This window comes from Lepus europaeus, chromosome 22 (genome assembly GCF_033115175.1).
Source record: "Lepus europaeus isolate LE1 chromosome 22, mLepTim1.pri, whole genome shotgun sequence".
NCBI classification, from domain to species: domain Eukaryota; kingdom Metazoa; phylum Chordata; class Mammalia; order Lagomorpha; family Leporidae; genus Lepus; species Lepus europaeus.
Genome location: NC_084848.1, coordinates 33846742 through 33864084, shown reverse-complemented (window position 1 = coordinate 33864084; position 17343 = coordinate 33846742). Strand labels below are relative to the sequence as shown.

The 17343-nt window shown below is 51.9% G+C and overlaps 2 protein-coding genes across 4 annotated transcripts in view; one reads left to right on the top strand and one right to left on the bottom strand.

The window, feature by feature from the left end:
- PLEKHH1 (pleckstrin homology, MyTH4 and FERM domain containing H1) overlaps positions 1-8572 on the top strand; it is a 53018-nt gene extending 44446 nt beyond the window's left edge. The window contains exons 24-29 of the mRNA XM_062181147.1: positions 34-175; positions 1195-1337; positions 1435-1564; positions 4767-4856; positions 5122-5268; positions 6628-8572. Coding sequence (XP_062037131.1) covers positions 34-175; positions 1195-1337; positions 1435-1564; positions 4767-4856; positions 5122-5268; positions 6628-6789 — 814 coding nt within the window. The 3' untranslated portion in view covers positions 6790-8572. The remainder of the gene's footprint in view (positions 1-33; positions 176-1194; positions 1338-1434; positions 1565-4766; positions 4857-5121; positions 5269-6627) is intronic.
- PIGH (phosphatidylinositol glycan anchor biosynthesis class H) lies at positions 8573-16686 on the bottom strand. 3 transcript variants are annotated; one of them, XM_062181148.1, is made up of 4 exons: positions 16456-16686; positions 12474-12683; positions 11170-11253; positions 8573-9210 (listed from the first exon to the last, which is right to left on the bottom strand). In XM_062181148.1, the coding sequence occupies exons 1-4, from the start codon at positions 16633-16635 to the stop codon at positions 9118-9120; spliced, it is 567 nt and encodes a 188-aa protein (XP_062037132.1). In that variant the 5' UTR covers positions 16636-16686; the 3' UTR covers positions 8573-9117. The 3 variants fall into 3 exon arrangements, with proteins under 3 accessions (XP_062037132.1, XP_062037133.1, XP_062037134.1); XM_062181149.1 differs by having other exon boundaries at positions 11170-11250; XM_062181150.1 differs by lacking the exon at positions 11170-11253.
- Positions 16687-17343: the final 657 nt, after the last annotated feature.

Below are 17343 nucleotides of genomic sequence, written 5' to 3'. Positions count from 1 at the left end.
TGGGGGTCCTCACCACCCCGCTCCTCCCCGCAGGCTGTACTTTCGGAGTCAGGTCAAGGGGGAGACGGAACGAGAGCGGCTGCTGCTCGCCTGCCAGACCAGCGGCGAGATCGTGGCCGGGAGGTTTCCTGTCAACAAGGAGTTGGCTCTGGAGATGGCTGCCCTGATGGCCCAGGTGAGAAGGGAGGGTCAGGACCGCCTCTGGGGACTGAGTCCCTGCGGGGAGTGCGCCTCCCAGGCTCAGACTGGCGGTTCTGCAGAACCCACGGTGCCCAGGAGAGGGCGCTGTTGCTCCTTAACCCTGCGGGGCTCCTCACCCACTGCAGACAGATGCGCGCCACATGCGGAGTGCTGGACCTGGAATTCAAGTGCGCAGTTTGCGCTAGCCACCTTCCGCTGCGAGAGCTTAGCCACATCACCTTAGGAAGGTCTACATACTGAAAACAGACTTCCCTGCCCGCCCACAGGGTTGTCCTAAGTATGATAGTTGGGTAGTGTGTGTCGCATGTCTGTGTTAAGCTGTATAAACCACCCAACATCACACGTGGAATTAGGAAGGGGCACACACATGCAGCCTGTGCCGCGCCCTCTGTTGCCCCTGGGAGGCCATGTTGTCACAGGTACCTTCAAGGTGCCTCTACGGGAGTCTGGATCGGCGTGCTGCAGCCAGGGAGCTAACAGTGGGCCTTCTCCCGTACAAACACCGATACGAATCACCTGTCGTAGCCCTGTGCGAAGAAGCAGTGTCATCCAGGCACTTCTCATCCCCAGTTGACAGACAGGGAAACCGACGCTCAGAGTTTAACTCCGTCAGGAACACAGAGCTGGGATTTGAGCCATGGGTCTGCCTCCAGAGGCCACACTGGGAACACTGCTGTCCACCAGGATCGGCAGCATCCTTCCTCCCGGGCCCCTGTTTTGGGGTTAGGACCCAGGATCACCAGTGTCTCCCTCACCTGTCTCTGTCTTTGGATGAGGCCCTTGACCTCAGCTGCAATGGGCAGGTTGGTCTAGACAATCCCTGGTACCCCAGGACTGCCCAATTGTCTGGTGTCTGTGAAACCTGAAGTAAGGGGTCTCTTCACAAGCGTTTCCCACGTCCGTTCATAGTTTGCCAATGAGGTGGCTTATTGCAGACCACCAGCACCGTCCACTGGTGACTCCTGACCGCTCTCCTCATTGCTTCTGCCGCAGGTGGAGTATGGAGACCTGGAGAAGCCCGTCCTGCTGGGCTCCGGGGGCACACCCCCAGCCAAAGCTCAGCATCTCCTCCAGCAAGTCCTAGACAGGTTCTACCCACGGCGCTATAGACACGGGGCCCCCCCTGAACAGCTCAGGTAGGGGGGCTGCAGGGCCTTGTGGGGAGGCCTCAGACCTGCCGTGGGAACACGCAGGCCCTCCACTGGCACCTTTCTCTCCACCTGCCCACACCAGGCACCTGGCAGATATGCTGACCACAAAGTGGGCAGCCTTGCAAGGCTGTTCCGCTCCTGAGTGCATCCGCATCTACCTGACTGTGGCCCGGAAATGGCCTTTCTTTGGTGCTAAGCTCTTTGCTGCTCAGGTAAGTGCCTGTGGGAGAGGGGCTCACATCCCCCACCCCATGCCCATTTGTCAACACTGTAGCTCCTGGCTTCACCACAGTAACCACAAGGGGTCGCTGTCCCCGCTGTATCTGACCCGTTTTCCTCAGTCTGTCTGTAGCTCCCGCCTCCACCACAGCAACCACCAGGGGTCGCTGCCCTACTCTGTCTGACCTCCAGATTCCCATGGTGCAGAGCAGTCGTGATTCATTGCTTATACTGACTTCTTAGTGTTAGCCCTGAAAGGAGAAATAGGAACAACTAACTAATTTACACACAAAAGGATCCAGCCTTATACATTCCTCTCAAGATTAGTGCTTTAGGCTGGCACCGCAGCTCACTAGGCTAATTCTCCGCCTGTGGCGCCGGCACCCCAGGTTCTAGTCCCGGTTGGGGCTCCAGATTCTGTCCCGGTTGCCCCTCTTCCAGGCCAGCTCTCTGCTGTGGCCCAGGAGTGCAGTGGAGGATGGCCCAAGTGCTTGGGCCCTGCACATGCAGGGGAGACCAGGAGGAAGCACCTGGCTTCTTGCTTCGAATCGGCGCAGCTCCAGCCATGGCGGCCATTTGGGGGGTGAACCAATGGAAAGAAAACCTTTCTCTCTGTCTCTCTGTCTAAATCTGCCTGTCCAAAAAAAAAAAAAAAAAGGATTAGTGCTTTATTTATTTTTAAAGATAGAACAATGTATAACCTAAAAAATGTGAGCACATTTCCACAGTGTTGGGGAAAAGTTCATTTCCCTTCTGCATGAAGGCCACGTGGCAAGTGCTCATTTGAGCTGGAACTTTTCCTTATGGGCACGTGGAGTGCATGAACTTTGTGTAACCACAGGCGTCATCCTGTGCTCAAGCAGGATAAGAGCCTGTTCTACTGAAGCGACAGATCAGAAAATGGACATTCTCTCATACACCCAAAAAATGGTGGTTAGGCTCCTATTCTGTCTGGTGGTAGCTGAGGTTGTAATGGGTGAGTGGTTCGATCCTTGCCTTCCGGAAGCTTCCCATCAGGCTGGGGAGATACATGTGCATCAGATAATGGTATAGGAGAGTGCTTCAGAAAGTTCATGGAAGGAGCTGGTGCTGTGGTGCAGAGGTTCAAGTCCCAACTGCTCCACTCTGGTCTTCCCACTACTGCACCTGGGAAGGCAGTGGAAGATGGCCCAAGTCCTTGGGCTCCTGCACCTGCATGGGAGACCAGGAAGAAGCTCCTTGCTCCTGGCTTCAGATCAGCATGGCTCCAGCTGTTGTGGCCAATTGGGAAATGAACCATCGGATGGAAAATATTCTCTCTCTCTCCCTCTCCCTCTCCCTCTCCCCCTCCCACCCCCCCCCCCGCCTCTCCTCTCTCTATGTAACTGATTTTCAAATAAAGAAATAAATCTTTAAAAAAACAAAAGTTCATGGAAAAGTTGGGCATTTGGCCTAGGTAAGATGCCTGTGTTCCATATCAGAGTCCTTGGGCTTGACACCTGCCCCAGCCCCTGACTCCAGCTTCCTGCTAATACAGACCTTGGGAAGCAGCGATGGTGCAGGCAGTTGGGTTTCCGCCATCCACGTGGGATTGAGTTTCCAGCTCCTAGCCTTGGCCAGGCCCAGTTGATATGGGCATTTGGGGGTGGGAGTTCAGATAAATATATAAAACTTTGGAATGTTCATGAAAAATAGAATTAAAAGTGTTTATTTTGGTGGAAAAAATTTTTGAAACCCATTTGTAGTTTTTTTAAATAAAGATTTATTTGTTTATCTGAAAGGCAGTGTTACAGAGAGAAAGAGGAAAATCTTCATCCACTGGCTCACTCCCTAGATGGCCACAATGGCTGGGACTGGACCAGGAGGAAGCCAGGAGCCTCAGGAGCTTCTGCTGGGCTTCCCACGTGGGTAGCAGGGGCCCAAGCATCTGGGACATCCTCCGTTCCTTTTTCCAGGCCATTAAGGGGGAGCTGGATCGGAAGTGGAACAGCCAGGATTTGAACTGGCGCCCATATGGGATGCCAGTGGCACAGGACTTCACAGGCAGTGGCAGCTTTACCCACTGTGCCACAACACTGGCCGCCGTTTATAGTTTCTCCATAATACGTATTTCCATGGATTTTTTTAAAGTTTTTTTTTTATTTTGTTTTTATTTGAAAGACAGACTTAGAGATCTTCCATCTGCTGGTTCACTCTCCAAATGGCTGCAGTGGCCAAGGCTGGGCCAGGCCAAAGCCAGAAGTCTGGAACTCCATCTGGGTCTGCAGTGTGGGTAATAGGGGCCCAAGCACCTTGGCCATCCTCTGCTGCTTTCCCAGCTGCATTAGCAGGGAGCTGGATTGGAAGTGGAACAGCTGGGACTTGAACTGGCGCTCATGGGATGCAGGCAGTGGCATAACCCACTGTGCCACATTGCAGCCCCTCTATGAATTTTTTGCAGACCCCCTCATATGCATGGATTTCAAAAAAATTTTGTACCAACATAAACATCTTTTAATTGCACTTGACCCGCATTTTAAAGTACCTTCGTGCATGTTCTACCCCGCCTTCCCTTCTTATAGAAATTGTTTTATAAGCTGTCACAGGCAATGCAGGGACAGTACAGGGGTATTATAAAGACATGTAACTGGTCTCACTTGGTCTGGGTGTTGGGAAAAGCTTCTAGAATAGGTAATGTGTCCGTCTCTCTCCCCAGCCTTTTGAATAAGAAAAAGACGTGGATTCTCCTACTGCAACCCTAGCAGGGAAAATTAGTTACTGCAGGGAATGCCACCCTGTAGTCCCTGTCTCACTGCTGGGACCCAAAGTCCTTAAGTTTGCATTCTTGCTTTCCCATGTAGTCTCTAGGAAATTGGCTGAAACAAGATGTACTTCAGCCAGGAGAAGCCTTGGGTGGAATTCAGCCCAGAGCCTGCAGCAGCAGCCAGGCTGGCCTCTGTTCTGAGCTCCCAGTCCAGCTTCTGTGGCAGGATGGGTTCTGGGTACACCGAGGCTGAGCCCCCCCGACCCTGGGATGGATGATAGGTGGCCAGAGCCCCAGGCCAAGTGCTCCTGCCACAAGCAGCCTTGTGTATTTCCGATGCTGTACAAATGCCATTGTGTTCCCCAAGATGAGGGCTCGCTGCCTCAGGTCCCTGCACACGCCTTCCTCCTCAGCAAGCTCTTCGGAGTTCAGAATCTCTCGGCATGACTGATGGCGTTTTTCTGTTTCCCCAGCCTGCCCAGCTGTCTTCCAAGGAGGAGAGCCCTCTGGTCTGGATCGCCGTGAACGAGGACGGCGTCAGCATCCTGGACCACAGCACCATGGTAAGGACGGGTGGTTGGCTGCCTCTGCCCCTGCTCTGAGCACTGCCTGCTCTCTGGACTCCAAGGGCCCCTGCCCCAGCCCGCCCAAGCCCTGCTGCCCTCCCTCTGGACAAGCTCCTTGACCTTCAACACGCAGACCTCCGAGAGGACCACTGTGGGTTCTCCCTCCTGGTTGAGGGTGCCTGTGCCTGGAAGAGACGGTGCTGGCTCCCTGCTCAGGAGACAGGTGGGAAACTGCCCCAAACTCACTGGCTCCTCTCCACAGCAAGTGCACGTCACTTACCCCTACACTGCAGTGACAACCTTTGGTGGCTGCAAGGATGACTTCATGCTTGTGATTCGATCCACTCCAGACCAGAGCTCTGGGAAAGGTCACATTGAGAAGTTGACCTTCCGGATGGCTGCTCCCAAGGTGGGTCTGCTGCTGCTTAACCATTTTACTCTGCCCTGGGGTGGTGGGCGGGGCTTTGGATGGTGCTGACAAGGGCCCTGCCCCCCTCCTTTGTGGCCTTGTCTGTAACCAGTAGTCGAGGGTTCAGGCAGAGTTCCCTCTTCGTCACTGCTGAGCTGGTAGGGAGAGGGCTGGTGGGGAGGAGGTAACTGGTGCAGATACTGCACTGTCTTTCCTTTGTTTTTGAATTCAAGCCCCAGCACGTGCTACTCGAGCTTAGCGTCCACTTGCTCTCCTCCTTGCAGCAGGCCCAGGGCAGGGTAGCTTCCTCTTCAAGGTGCCTGGGTTCTGCTGCGCCAGCACTGGCCACAACGTGAGACGGGCTCCACACTGTCCCTTTGTTTGTGGCCCCGAAGACAGCAAAACGGCCTTTGCTGTTAGGGCTCTGTACAGGAAATGGTGACCAGCAAAATAACAAAGGCTCAGAAACCAAAGTTCTGATTTCTTGTTCTCTTTTGAGAGTAACTAGACACTTGTTCTCCTTTTATTGTTTCTGTAGCCATTTAAAAATGTTCTGTTTATGAATTTTATGTGAAAGGCAGAGACAGCATTCTGCCATCCACTGGTTCACCCCCCCAAATGCCTGCAACAGGTGGGGAAGAGCCACGCTGAAGCCAGCAGCCCAGAACTTCCGTACGGGTGGCAGGGAGCCGACTACCTGAGCCCACACATGAGCAAGAAGCTGGGATCTGGGGCGAGCCAGGGCTCGAGCCATGCCGTGGATGCAGGAACCCCACCCAGTGTCTCCACTGCTCTGCCGACACCTGTCCCCGAGCTCCACTTTATCTGCAGAGAGGAAGCTGGCTCATTCCCCGGATGCTGCAATGGATGGGGCTGGGCCAGGCTGGAGCCATGAGTCTGGAACTCTATGTGGGTCTCCCACGTTGCACACTCGGGCCACCTTCTGCATTAGCAGGGAGCTGGATCACTGGTGTTCTGATGTGGGGTCCCAGTGTCGCAAGTGGCAGCTTAACCCATTGCACCACACCACCACCCCCCACTTTTAATTCTGAAGTTTGTCAGACCTCCTCCCTGTAGTGCCACCTTCGCCAGAGGCAAGGCTGTGCAGATCTTTTCCCAGGAAGGCCCCTGCCTTACTGAGAGGGAATGTGGTTCTCTTTACCTCAGGAGGGCTCTGTGTAGCTCGGAGGGCCTCCAAACAGGTGTCCAGTTCACTGGGCCTCTGTACCTCACAGGAACGGTCCCTTTGGGCTTTGCTCTTGGATGGCTATTTTAGACAGGAAGATTATGCACCTTGTACGTGGAAGCCCAAATTCGAGCCCAGGTTGGTTTACTTCCTTCGCTCTGCTCTCTCCTTAGATTGCAGAAGCTACCTTCATCATGGCCAGCTACATGAACCATCACTCTACAACTGTGAGCCCCCCCACAAACCCCCCTGCCGCCCACCAGCCCTGGGACCTGGATGGACGACAGCTCTTTGCCTCTGTTCCCTGTGCCACCAAGGGGCCAACGTTGCTGTGACTGTTTCTCCTGCCTCCTCCCCACCACCACTGGTGCCTCTGGAATTGGACATGTGTGTCCTGGGGTGCGATACTACTGTGATGGGTCTCACGCCCGGCCTCACTTTGTTCTGTGACCTGTGTATCTCGTGTCTGAGAAGCCTTTACTCTAGGTGCCTTACTTGTCTCAGAGCCCAGCTTTTAAAAATCCAGACCCAGTGTAAGAACCAGTTAACCTTTTATTCCCCACGAGAATACTAACTCTGTATGCTGCCTGAATAGAGACCTCGACAGGCTGGTGCACCGTTAGCCAGGCCTCAGTGCCGACGTCAGGGCAGCTGGTATTTCTCATGCACGTGGTTGTTACGTAGGGGTTTATACTTGAAGTTTTCTCAACATCCCTAAACAGGATAGGACAAAAACTCTGATTTACCTGAACTGACAAAAGCCTGGAACTCACTAAAACTGGACTTTCTTTCCCAAGTGGGAAAGGGCTAGCAGGGCTGGAGAGAAAGAAAAGCACTCCCTCTCCCCCTTTCCTGGAGTACAGGCCGCACTACTCAGAGGGAAGTGCCTCTCCCCGGCCCCGCACTGTCCCCAGTGCCACACGGCCAGAGCGAGGGCAGGGGCCGGCAAGCCTGGCCTCATTTAACAGCTGCACCGGGCTCAGGGCTGCAGGATGAGGTGGTCAGTTTTTCCTGCCCTTCTTTTGCTGCTCTGTGAGGCTACTGGACACACAGACTCACTGCGCTCAGGGGCCTCGAGACTTCCAGTGAACTTGCGCTGGGAATTAGTTTCCGGGCAAGGGCGTGTGCGTGGTACCTGCACATGAGCATCAGGTGAGGAAGCCAAGTTGCTTTCACCTTTTCCCTTCCTGACTACACTGTGACCCGAGTGCAGAGGAGATGGTCTTTGTTTACACCCTCCCTGACAGAGGAAAAGAAAACGAGAGTTCATGCTCGGATTTTCCAGCATCTGAGAAAGTTTTATTTCCAAGCCCTAAGACAGCCTTAGCATTTGTCAGTAAGGTGCTGGAAACTGTATGGGTTTGGCAGTAGCACCCAAGATCCACGCCTTTACCCCCAGCAGTGTGTGTGTGTGTGTGTGTCTGTGACACTGGCTGGAAGTTGCTTCCGCGAACGCCTCCGCTGCTCAAAGCTCCCTTCTCACCCACACACTGACCAGGCAGATGGAAAAAGAAACGTGCCACTCTGACTCTTGTACATGACCCTGACTTTGCAAGACGGGTGGTTTTAAGGCCATCTTTGTTCCCATCTTTCCCTCTCAAGATTTGGGGATCTAGCTGGGACATCTCTACCTCGCACAGGGCACATGTTCCACTGGCTCCCAGATAACCCCCTCCCCCAAAGCCAGCATAAAAGGCGACGGTTCTGATTTTATAGTATCTTGAGTGTCTCTTAGGCCAGCAAGGATAATGTTGTATACCCATGGAGTTTCAAAACCAGGTTTCCAAAGATAGGGCAAACATAAACGAGGCAGTGCTCGTACTGAACTTGGGGGTCGAACTATTTCTCCCACCCTCTGCTTCCCAGCCCTTCAGGAGACACTGCCTTGGAAACAGAGGCTTCGATTGTTTGCTTATTTATCCAACGTTGACGCAAGGATTCCACGTCTGGAAACCAGAGTCAAATTTCCGTCTTGCCTTTGTCTCACCTGTCTTGGCAAAAGCAGCTTTCACAATGGTAAAAAATGCTGAGTAACAGAAAAGTGTTAATGTGCTTGACACCCATGACTGAAATGCCAGGATCATGTCTGTCAATAAAAAGCAGCTGTGACCCAGGCGATTGTGGTGAATGTTTTGAACAAAGCTGTTTATTAAGAAAATCACGAGGTAACTCGGCCCAGAACACAGGAGCCGGGTGACAGAGGTTCGTGTTGGAGGACATTGCTTCCTGCTCACCCATGCCCGAGGGTCTTGGCTTTTTCCCCCTTAACTTCATACAGGGACCATTATGAAACTGGAAACTATACCTCTCTCAAGAGATCTGATGTCAGCTTCCCGTTGTCTTCACAAATCTCAACACAAAGTAAGACTGAATGTGCTTAGGAATTTCACAAAGTGCTCTCTCCTGAATCTGCTTTTGCCACGCACGTCGGAGTCAAGATCTCCCCTGAGCTGGGGAGGCAGGCAGCGCCTCACCGGGGGAGCACTACGAAACACAGATACCGAGCGGTGTTTGCATCACTTGCTCTGCAGCGAGCGATCCACTGCATCCATACTGTTTCCGTGGGCTATGTCCACTTGACGCTTTGAGGACAGAAGACACAGTAGCCGACCTGGCTTAGGAGTCTGCCCGTGGGAGACAAAGTGGCCTCTCAATGCTGGGACTCACGGGCCTGTGGCTGTGGCTTTCTGGTGTGCCAGGATCTCCTGGCAGCTCCTGTACACCTCAATCAAGCAGTCGAGCCGAGGTTTGGCACTCTGAAATCCAAGGGGAGAAATGCACAGTGAAGACGGCCCTGCATGCCAAGCGGTGGCCACCTGAGTGCTGACAGGTGTCCTCTGCCCTTCAGCCAGCACAGTGTCAGCTCAGAGACAAGAGTGCAGGCCTTGGAGAGTCAGGCCAGCAGGGGTCCCAACTAGGCCCTCAGCCCTACCTGCAAACTACAGATTAAAAGACAGCTTTTCCAGCTAATGTCATGACCTCCATCTTAACAAGCAAGCAGCCATAGTAACAGGGATAGACCCTCGAGAAATGTCATAAGTTGTGAAGTAGTTCTGAGACAAGAAGTGCAGTTTTACATGTCACTATTGAAAAATATTTTACACAGTGAAATAAAACAAAGTTAAAAGCCACAGAATGGGAAAAACAGATGTGGAGAGTGTACATAGTAAAAGTTTGCTGCCCAGTATACAGAATTGTTACAGGGGTACAAGGATAATACAAGTAAATTTATCATTTGAAGAGAGAAAAATTCAAGGCCAGCATCATGATGTAGCAGGTAAAGCCCATGATGCTAGCAGTCCCTATGGGCACTGCTAGTTCAGGTTCCAGCTACTCCACTTCAAGTCCAGTTCCCTGCTAAGGGCTTGAGAAAGCAGAAAATGGCCCAACCACTTGGGTCCCTGCACCCTCGCGGGAGGCCCAGATGAATCTGACTTCAGCCTGGCTCGGTCCTAGCGGTTATGGCCATCTGGGGAGTGAACCAGCAGATGGAAGATGTCTCTGCTGTTTTTTTTTGTTTTTTTTTGTTTTTTGTTTTTTTTTTCTGTCTCACTCTCTGTAGCTCGTTCATATATACAAATAAGTCTTCTAAAGAGAGATATAAATTTAATAACTTACAATGCCTTTCCTATAACTGTAAATCCAGCATTAGCCAAGACAGTAGAAAAACAAGGACATTCTTAGCAAAAGTATGCTGAAGTTGTCCAATCTCTGAAGCCCAATCTCACACTTGAAAAATTTATAAAGCTATTTGTTAGCTGTAACAAAGTAATTTTGAACCCTAATGCAAAGGAAATTTTTTAGCTTAGTCTTAAGTCATCTGTGAGAAAGGAAGGACAGTAAGGTGAGGTGAACTATAAATGCCTGCTGGGATTTATTATAATCATGTTCATGTGTTTTTTAATAAAAACAAACTAATCTGGACATGATGTTAAAAGCCCAGTCACAGGAGTGAGTACTTGGCATAGGGGTCAAGATGCCACTTGAGACACCAGCATCCTACACCTAAATGCCTGGATTTGAGTCCCGGCTCTGCTTTCAATTCCAGCCTCCTGCTCATGTGCACCCTAGGAGGCAGCCGGTGATGGCTCAAGTACTTGGGTCCCTGCTCCCACATCAGAGACCCTGATTGAATTCTGGGCTCTTGGTCTCAGCATGACTTAGCCCTGGCTGTTGCAGGCATTAGGGGAATGAACCTGTGGATAGAAGCTCTCTGTTTCTTCCTGCTTTTCAAGTGCAACAGATAAACCTTATGGGAGGAAAAAAAAACTAGCAATAGTATAGCTAAATAAACTGATACTTCAACATGATCGAATGAAACATTATTTAAAATAGTAACTATAATGGCCTTTGTGGAAAATATGCATATTAAATGATTTAAAAAACCACAAAACAGCATTATACATGTGGAACAATAACATCAATGTAAAACTAGATGTTGGTAGACAGCAAATTACTGTTGAGTTGTAGGCAGAGTTGTTATATATTTTTTCCCTAAAATGTGGATTCATAATATTTTTGAGAGCTTATATTTGCCTCAGAGAGGAACTTCTAAAATAACTAAAAATCTTAATTTGCACTAAAAATAACTGTCCGGCATCTTACATGCTCTGACCACAGAGATTTCCATCTCTACTGAAGAAAAGTCGCAGTGGGAAAGCAGAAAGAACAGGCGGAGGGTTGCACTGGAGGGAGGGCAGGGGCTCTGTGCTCACCTGGAAAACAGGCACTACTTGGGACACCCCCTGCGGCTCCACCGGGTCCTTCAGTAAAATGCAGAGGTAGTAAATCACCTTCTGCTGCAAGACAACAGACAGCTGACAGAGGTCTGGGAGACGCACTGGTGCCCCTTTTCTTCCACGGAAGCCGCAAAGCCTCACACACGCTTCTCTCGAAATAGGCCTGCACTCAATAGCTCTGGAAGTGGGGGATAAGTATATGCTCATCCTTTAGGTAAAAAATGGCAAACCCACAAACTAAACATGATTCTGAAGCTGGGCTACAAGGTACAACTGAAATGCTGACTCTCTCCCCATGAAAATCTCTCTCTCTTTAAAAACAAGAGGACTTGGCCGGCGCTGTGGCTCAACAGGCTAATCTTCCGCCTTGCGGCACCGGCACAGCGGGTTCTAGTCCCGGTCGGGGCACCGATCCTGTCCTGGTTGCCCCTCTTCCAGGCCAGCTCTCTGCTGTGGCCAGGGAGTGCAGTGGAAGATGGCCCAAGTGCTTGGGCCCTGCACCCCATGGGAGACCAGGATAAGCACCTGGCTCCTGGCTTCGGAACGGCGCGGTGCGCCTACCGCGGTGGCCATTGGAGGGTGAACCAACGGCAAAAGGGAGGACCTTTCTCTCTGTCTCCCTCTACTGTCCACTCTGTCAAAAATAAAAAAATAAAAATAAATAAATAAAAACAAGAGGACTCATCTTTTCAACATAAGTTTCACTTTTCTGGTTTATTTATTTGAGAGGCTGGCCAAAAAGGAAACTGGAATAAAGAACTAGAACAGAGGGTCCCCAAGTTTAATTCTGGGACATACCCCATATTTTAGGGAGTAAGACTTAGTTTAAGGGCCGGTGCCGTGGCTCACTTTGGTTAATTCTCCGCCTGCGGTGCTGGCATCCCATATGGGCACTGGCTAGTCCTGGCTGTTCCTCTTCCAGTCCAGCTCTCTGCTATGGCCTGGGAAGGCAGTGGAGGATGGCCCTAGTGCTTGGGTGCCTATACCTGCATGGGAGACCAGGAAGAAGCACCTGGCTCCTGGCTTCAGATCAGCGTAGCTCCAGCCATGGCGGCCATTTGGGGAGTGAACCAACGGAAGGAAGACCTCTCTCTCTCTCTCTCTCTCTCTCTCTCTCTCTCTCTCTCTCTCAACCAACGGAAGGAAGACCCCCCCCCCCTAACTCTATCTGTCAAATAAAAAAAAAAAAATAAAAGTTAAAAAAAAAAAGACTTAGTTTAGATCCAGGATCAACCATGGGCTGGGGACCCCCGAAGGAGCCTGGACACCCAAATACTCACCATGTAAATAGCCTCATTGATGACAATATCCTTGACCTTGCTCATCTCTATGAAGGTGGTGCTTTCTTTGCCTGAAGCATAGGATGAGGTCATCTGGATGCCAAGGGAATCGATGATTAACAGAGTCTCCTGATCGATCTTCACAAAATGAAGATAACCGAGCAGGCCTACGAGGGTGATGAAGATGGCGGCAGAGAGGATCATGCTGTTCTGAAGACAGAGCCAGACACAGGCATAAGATTACCAAGCAGTCTCGGCATATACTCGTATTTGTGCTGTACAGCACGTCAGCTCTAGGCCAGGCAGGAGAAAAGCCTTTGTTCTGTGCGCTGGGCTCTGAAGTGCCACAAAGTGACCCAGAGCAACAGATCACAGGATAAGAGAATAGGTCTGGAGAGAAAATCCACGAGCCAAATTTCCACCGTCACACCAGTTCAGACATGGTCTTCCAAAACTGCAACATAAATACCCGGGTCTCCTCTCTTACTCTCAGCAGAATGTATAGTACAGAATCATAGCCTGGACAAGTGCAAAGGGTTTACAACGAGCAGATACTACTCTTACCTGATACACAGCCATCCACCCTCCCTAACAGAACCTGGACGAGTCACCACTGGTTCCCACTCCTGCCAACGACTGGTTTAGAAACTGGCATGTGGGGTCGGCGCTGTGGCACAGTGGGTTAATGCCCTGGCCTGAAGCACCGGCATCCCATATGGGTGCCGGTTCGAGACCTGGCTGTTCCATTTCCTGTCCAGCTCTCGGCTATGGCCCAGGAAAGCAGTATAAGATGGCCCAGGTCCTTAGGTGCCTGCACCCATGTGGGAGACCCAGAAGAAGCTCCTGGCTCCTGCCTTCGGATCGGCACAGCCCTGGCCATTGCGGCCATCTGGGGAATGAACCATTGGATGGAAGACATCTCTCTTTCTCTCTGTGTGTGTCTCTGTCTCTCCTCTCTATGTTTAACTCTTTCAAATAAATAAATAAAAATCTTAAAAAAAAAAAAAAAGAAAAAAGAAACTGGCATGTGACACAACCCTGGCCAATGAAACGTGAGGGGAAGTCTGCTTGGCACAGCAAACTTAGTCCACCTTAAAAAGAGACCCAAGGAAGAGAAGTTTCCCTCACTGTGAGGTTTAGATGTTTGGAACTATTGCCCTGGCCAGACCAAGTGGAGAGCCATGCTGAGGACAGAGTACACTGAGAGGGTATGGGGGAAAAATCATTGATGACCTATAATTAAAGGAATTCAGTAATTCTGCCACACATCCCCGGAGGGCAGGGAGTGTGTTACTATTCTTTATACTAACAAGATGCTCCTCTAAGCCACCAACTCTGGCTGTTGGGCCTTCACTGCCCAGATGTAGCAGGAACCTTGGTTCTCACTAGGTCTTGGTGTCAGTACCCTGCCTGCCTTCAGCAAGAATCCTGTCGAGTCCTTTCAGCTAGAATCCCACCTTGTCCTCTAAGGCACTGTAACCGCATTAAGTTTCCAGCCTCCTATCAATTAATTCATGACTTTCGGGTTTAAACTTACTGGTTTTAGGGCTTTGGGTAAATTATTACTCTTCCAGAGTCTTGGTTTTCTTCTAAATTGAAGTAAGGAATTCAGTAAAGAACCTGGCACTCAGTGGACACTTAACAAATATCTGTTCTCTCTTCCTCACTTGATCACATACTAGGCAGGACTCAGGCTAGTATTTAACTATATCAAAAACTCCTGTTTGGGGGGAGGTACTGTCAACTTAACCATCATTTTAACTGACTTATGAACAAACTTTTAGATACAATTTGATACAAAGCTGGGCAATCTTAATTCTGTGTATTTTTTTATTAATTTTAAAAAATTTATTTCAGGGGCTAGCACTGTGGCGTGATGGGTTAAACCGCCGCCTGCAGTGCCAGCATCCCATATGGGCACTGGTTCGAGTCCCAGCTGCTCCAACTCTGATCCAGCTCCCTGCTGATGGCCTGGGAAAGCAGCAGAAGATGGCTCAGGTGCTTGGGCCACTGCCACCTGATAGGAGACCTGGAGAAAGCTCTTGGCTCCTGGCTTCAGCCTGGCCCAATGCTGGCCATTGAGGCCATCTAAAGAGTGAACCAGCAAACAGAAGATCTTTCCCTTTCTCTCTCTCTGCCTCTCTGTGTGCATGTCTCCCCCGCTCTCTCTCAAATAAATAAATAAATCTTTAAACAATTTTATTTTATTTCAGAGGCACAGAAAAGAGGGAAAGGGAGAAGAGGAGAGAGAGTGAGAGATACTGGTTCCCACCTGCTGGTTCACATCCCAAATGCCCAGGACAGTCTGGACAGGGCAGGAGGGACTGGATTCAGGTTTCCCACTTGGGTGGCAGGGACCCAAGTACTCAGCCACCATTGTGACATCTTCCGGGGAGTGAATTAGCAGAGAGACGGAATCAAGAGCCAGGCCCGAGACTTGAGCCCAGGTACTTCCACATGGGATGTGAGCATACCACGGGGTACCTTCACTGATGTGCCAAACGCCTGCCTCAATTCTGTGTTTCTGTGTGAAACTACCATGCACTGAAATATGCTTTGATGGGGGGGGGAAAAAAAAAGGTAGCAATGGAAACAATATCCAAATTACAGAAATAAACAGGCTTGCAGTACTTTGCCCTGATCGGATCACTGCTGAAATAATATACGCAGTTCAGAGCCCTACAACTGGAAGTCACTCTGCAAATGTCAATCAGGATGCTCCTTCGGATTTGACTCCCCTCTGTGAAGCTGGCATGGCAGATACTAACTCCACTCCAGAGAAGGGAAAACGGAACCTCGATGAGTCTGGAAATTGGGCATAGACAGCATGCACACAGGGCAGGCACTGCGGAGCCGCGCGTGAAGCTGTCCTAGCATCCCATATCAGAGCGCCTGCTCAGTCCAAGCTGCTGCACTTCAGACCCGGCTCCCTGCTGAGCGCCTGGGAGGCACTGGGTGAGGCCAAGTACTTGCGTCCTTGCCTCCCACGTGGGGTGGCCCAGTCTGGGCTGTTGCAGGTATTTGGGGAGTGAACTAGCAGACTGAAGATCTCTGCCTCTCTCCCATCTCTCTGCTCTTGAATAATAATCTAAAAAAAAAAAAAAAAAAAGCATGCATGTCTCAAGTTTAATAATTCTTTAGAACTTGAAATTGGAGGGAGGCGCTGGGAGGAGGGAGGGTTAAACTGCGTTGAAACACAAGAGATTAGGAAGAACTACAGCTGGCGCCATGGCTTAACAGGCTAATCCTCCACCTTGCGGCGCCAGCACACCGGGTTCTAGTCCCGGTCGGGGCGCCGGATTCTGTCCCGGTTGCCCCTCTTCCAGGCCAGCTCTCTGCTGTGACCCGGGAGTGCAGTGGAGGATGGCCTAGGTCCTTGGGCCTTGCACCCCATGGGAGACCAGGAGAAGCACCTGGCTCGAGAAGCACCTGGCTCCTGGCTTTGGATCAGCACAATGCGCCGGCCGCAGCGGCCACTGGAGGGTGAACCAATGGCAAAAAGGAAGACCTTTCTCTCTCTCTCTCTATCCACTCTGCCTGTCAAAAAAAAAAAGACTAAATAAAAAATTTAAAAAAAAAAAAAGGAAGAACTACAATACTCCATTCACAGCAGATGCACACGTGCTTTGGGGACAATGACGTAAGGTGTCAGCAGTGACACCTCTGAGCGTGACGGAGAGAGGGAGCCTCGCACAGGCTGCACAGTTCTTGCAGCTCTCGGAACTTAATCGCAAGGACACGCAGCACACAGGGCACGTGCGAGGTACAGTTCCAAGCTTGGGGACCAGCTGCGGGCGGGGGGCCCCTCCAGAGCACAGCGATGTGGGAGGGAGCAGGGACCCCAACACAAGGTTCCCCGGACGCTCGGCGCAGAGCCAGCGACCTCCCGCCCTACGGCCCCCAGGAGGGCCAGACCCCAGGCCCGAGCCCCAGCAGAGCCCCCCAGAGACCCTTTCGAAGCCGATCCCAGCTCCGAGGTTACCTCGCAGAGGGTGAAGAGCCCGTAGGCCGCCAGCCACACGGAGCAGGTGACAGCCGTGAGCGAGCGCAACGAGAGCCGCGGACAGCTGAGGCAGAACTCCCGGCAGCACGGCGAGTAGTAGCGGCGTTGCAGGGCCAGGCGGCCGCCACAGATATCCGAGAAGCTCTGCTCGTCCTCCATGACGCGACCGCCGGGGCCCGGGCAGTGCCGCTGCTCTCGTCCGCCCGCCAGTCCGCGGCGTCCCGACCGCGCCAGGCCCACTTCCGGCAACCCTGGCGCCAGGCCACGCCCCCGAGCTCTGCGCAGCCGCAGTCGCGCGCCGGCCTCGGTGCAGCGCTCCCTGAGATCGCGGCTCGGCTTGGTTCCTTCCAGAGGCTCTTAGGGGGCGAATTCCGGGGGAAGAAGGGGGCAGAGGGGGTGAAGGGCCACGCTGGCTTCGGGGGGCCCTGGAGGAGGGGTTTGCCAGTAAGGACCAGGAAAACCGAAGCCGCCGAGACCGGAACGAGTGGGGCAGAGAAGTCAGGGGTCGGATCTAGAAGGTTCCTGTAGGGCCGGCATGGGCCTTGGGTTTGCCGCTTGGGAGTTCTCGCTCCCAGACAGCCGCCTGGGGCAGTAACGGGGTGAAGGGGCGGGTAACAGCGTTCCGGAGCGGTAGCGCCGCGGTCTGGGGCGCCCACGTTGCGGCGGCCGTGGCCCGGGAGGGGCTCCGGGGCTGTTAGAACCCTTGTGTTGCTTCAGCCCCGTGCAGCGCCTGTGCCTGGTCCATGTGTGTGTAAGAGGTTCGTGGAGCTTTCAGTCCTGCTAAAAGTTGTCCATCTTCCTGCAGGAATCCTTTTTTCCCAATGGATTTTCTAGAAGCATTTGTTTTTCCCATTTCATCTTGTGGGC

What these genes read in the sequence shown, in the direction of transcription:
- PIGH (XM_062181148.1), bottom strand. Translation starts at nt 16,635, where the DNA reads ATGGAGGACGAGCAGAGCTTCTCGGATATCTGTGGCGGCCGCCTGGCC. An exon ending in GGCTCTTCACCCTCTGCGAG is followed by an intron (nt 12,684 to 16,455) that starts GTAACCTCGGAG and finishes CTCTGTCTTCAG; the next exon opens with AACAGCATGATCCTCTCTGC. An exon ending in AAGTAGTGCCTGTTTTCCAG is followed by an intron (nt 9,211 to 11,169) that starts GTGAGCACAGAG and finishes CTTGGATTTCAG; the next exon opens with AGTGCCAAACCTCGGCTCGA.